This window comes from Macrobrachium rosenbergii, chromosome 36 (assembly GCF_040412425.1).
Source record: "Macrobrachium rosenbergii isolate ZJJX-2024 chromosome 36, ASM4041242v1, whole genome shotgun sequence".
NCBI classification, from domain to species: Eukaryota; Metazoa; Arthropoda; class Malacostraca; order Decapoda; family Palaemonidae; genus Macrobrachium; species Macrobrachium rosenbergii.
Window position 1 is genome coordinate 1,130,148 of NC_089776.1, and position 3,392 is coordinate 1,133,539.

Genomic DNA, 3,392 nt, shown 5'->3' on the forward strand with positions numbered 1-3,392 from the left:
CTACCGCCAAACCTGACGAAAAAGTCGGATCAATGGGGGGAGTCTCCACTCACTCCGGGGAATTTGGGAAGGAGAGGTCCCCGAGAAGAGGTCGTCCTTTTTCCCCCAACCACCCACGGTATCACGCCCGATGAAGCGAGCGAAGAAGGCGAAGGAGAGGCAGCCAGAAGGGGAAGTTTGCTGTGAGAAACAGTCCCGAAGGGTTAGCCACCAAGGGAGTCATCGGGGGCATAAAACCCTCAGACAACGCCTTGGAAGGCTTCCTCCGGTACTGTTTCCTCCCCTCAAACTTCACTGCTCAGCCGACCAGAAGCAACACACTGCACAAGTAGATACTCCTGAACACACATGCCCCCTGCAAGAGGAGCAAAGGGCGTGCGGGTCTATATCAATATTTGACCTGAAGCTACTACACTTCTTCCTGCCAACCCCAAGGCACACGAGCTGGGGGGTGGCAGGCTTACGAGGTTTATTTCCTTCATGAGCTTGCATAATGACATACACACAAAGCAATCAAAACAAAGCATATAGAAAAGATCCCACTGGGAAAACAGCTCAACAGTAGTCGGGGCAGAGAGCAAGAAACAAGTCTGCATTGCACGACATTCGAAAGCAAATTGGAATGTTTACATGCAGGCAGGTGGGACTCCCACCTCCTGGATGGTAGTTAACTGCCTAACCACCTTGTTTGAAACTTCAACGGCCATTTCCAGCTTCGCTGAAAGTAATTCCTAATGTAAAGGACCAATGGTTTGTATATCGTGTCAGAACAAACCTGCAATTTTAACCCTCGATGAATCCACAGGCCTAAGCAAAATACCTGTCTCTTCTCCATGATGAGGCCGATGTATTCCTCGTAAGTGTAGGCCCTCCGACTCATGAAGTTCCTACAGGACTTCTTCACCTGAAGGCTTCCCTTGCTGCCTGGTAAGGGCACTGCTCCACAGCTGGAAAATGAATAAAATTAATTAAATATTAGAATTATTAGAATTAAATATTACAAATCCTATGTGAAGAATGAGGAACAAACTAGAATTAAATATCAGAAGCTATGTCACTTTGAAGAAGCATTTTTTGAGCAAATCTCTGAATGTTTTCGTTCCAACTGTAAGCAGCATTGTAAGTAATGTAAGTAATGTGGACCTTCAGATGTGACTTCTGTAAGAACAAATTCCCACAGTCAGTGCAGCTGAAGGGCTTCTCACCAGTGTGAATTAAGAAATGTAGTTTCAGGCTGTGTCTCCGGGAAAATGTTTTCCCACACTCATCGCAAGCAAATGACTTCTCCCCAAGATGGATCCCCACATGGGTCTTGAGATTCGATTTACGGCGGAACGACTTTCCAGTCATTGCACATGAAGGGCCTCTCCCCTGCGTGGATCGCCATGTGGTTCATGAGAGGCGATTTCTGGGAGAACGACTTCCCACAGTCACTGCACAGGAAGGGCCTCTCCCCTGTGTGGATCGCCATGTGGTCCTTGAGACTTGATTTCCGGGAGAATGACTTCCCACAGTTCTTGCACAGGAAGGGCCTCTCCCCAGTGTGGATCGCCATGTGGTCCTTGAGACTTGATTTCCGGGAGAATGACTTCCCACAGTTCTTGCACAGGAAGGGCCTCTCCCCTGCGTGGATCACCATGTGGTTCATGAGAGGCGATTTCTGGGAGAACGACTTCCCACAGTCACTGCACAGGAAGGGCCTCTCCCCTGTGTGGATTGCCATGTGACCCTTCAGACTTGATTTACGCCAGAATGACTTCCCGCAGTCCTTACACATAATGGGCTTCTCTCCCGCGTGGATCGCCATGCGAGTCTTGAAATGTGATTTCTGGGAGAACGAATTCCCGCAGTCCTTGCATAGGAAGGGCCTCTCCCCAGTGTGGATCGCCATGTGGTCCTTGAGACTTGATTTCCGGGAGAATGACTTCCCACAGTTCTTGCACAGGAAGGGCCTCTCCCCAGTGTGGATCACCACGTGATGCTTGAGATTTGATTTATGGCAGAATGACCTCCCACAGTCCTCACACATACAGGGCTTCTCTCCCGTGTGGATCGGCACGTGGGTCTTGAGACTTGATTTCTGGGAGAATGACTTCCCACAGTCCCTGCACACAAAGGGTCTCTCCCACGTGTGGATCACCATGTGGACCTTGAGATTCGCTGACTGAGAAAACGACTTCCCACAGTCCTTGCACATGAAGGGCTTCTCCCTTGTGTGGATTATCATGTGGCGCTCGAGAAACGATTTCCAAGAGAACAACTTCCCACAGTCATTGCACACGAATGGCCTCACCCCTATGTGGATCGTCACGTGGTCCTTGAGATTCGATTTCTTGGAGAACGACTTCCCACAGTCCTTGCACACGAAGGGCTTCTCCTTAACGACTTCCTTTCTGACGGGTGGCAAATCGTCTTCATCTCTGATCGCTGACAACAAATCCTCAGAACCATGTTTCACGCTGTCATCAGACTCATAACAGACCTCCACCTCCATCTTCATTTCCATCAATGGATCCAAAGATAGAGAGGCAGAGCTGGCTGGGGCATCACTGGCTGCTAAACCTGTATTTTCATGCTTGACAAGAGACTTCACTACTGGATCCTCAGTCTTGCTTTTCAAAGGATATTCCAGGATGCTCATTTTAGCCTTTGGTCCTTTGACCTTGTTCATTTATTTATGGAAACGCCAACTTTTTTCACTTTCTTCTATTATTATTCTGTGCTTCCATCACTTTTATTTATTCATTATCTTATTTCCTCCAATTTCTCCTGTCACCGATGCACAAATCTGATATCTAGAGTGTTATATTTCCTATTTTATGGACTTATTCAACACCTCACAGATATTTGCACTTTATTCATTGCTGAACTTCATTTCCAAAACCTTGATGCCACAAACCGACACGACAACTTCTTGTTCGAGGGCAGAAACTCTGAAATATGAGAAGGTAAAAGATTATTAGAAAACTTTACATAAAAATGAAGCTTTTAATTTATTGTTCACAACAAACCCATCAATCATACTCAGCTCATATAGCAGTCATTATTTCCACAGACATTCTGATTCCCAAGTCTTCCAGATGAAGAACAGTTGTCCAAACATACAGTAAGTGTCTGTAAACGAACAGTTCATTAGAACTACTTCACTCATTCTGTTGTGAGTCTCACAAGCTATTCCAACTCACTCAGAATAAGTATAGCATTTCAAATCGTTAGTGTTGCCGTATGGCCTAAACGATCTGAAACGTACTGACCCAAATCGTAGCCTAAGTCTTATGCTACGACACCCAAGTTACTTCACTCTTATGTTAGTTTAAATTGTGATTATATTAACCCTTAAACGCCGAGCCTCTATTTACAAAAACGTCTCCCGTATGCCGGCGGCGTTCGGG

General features: G+C 46.5%; 1 protein-coding gene across 1 annotated transcript; it reads right to left on the bottom strand.

Annotated features, from left to right (window-relative positions):
- Positions 1–912: 912 nt before the first annotated feature.
- Positions 913–3,110, bottom strand: LOC136856547 (gastrula zinc finger protein XlCGF57.1-like). Its single transcript, XM_067134386.1, has 2 exons — positions 1,206–3,110; positions 913–947 (listed from the first exon to the last, which is right to left on the bottom strand). The coding sequence occupies exon 1, from the start codon at positions 2,669–2,671 to the stop codon at positions 1,325–1,327; it is 1,347 nt and encodes a 448-aa protein (XP_066990487.1). The 5' UTR covers positions 2,672–3,110; the 3' UTR covers positions 913–947; positions 1,206–1,324.
- Between the last annotated feature and the right edge of the window lie 282 nt (positions 3,111–3,392).

What these genes read in the sequence shown, in the direction of transcription:
- LOC136856547 (XM_067134386.1), bottom strand. Translation starts at nt 2,671, where the DNA reads ATGAACAAGGTCAAAGGACCAAAGGCTAAAATGAGCATCCTGGAATAT.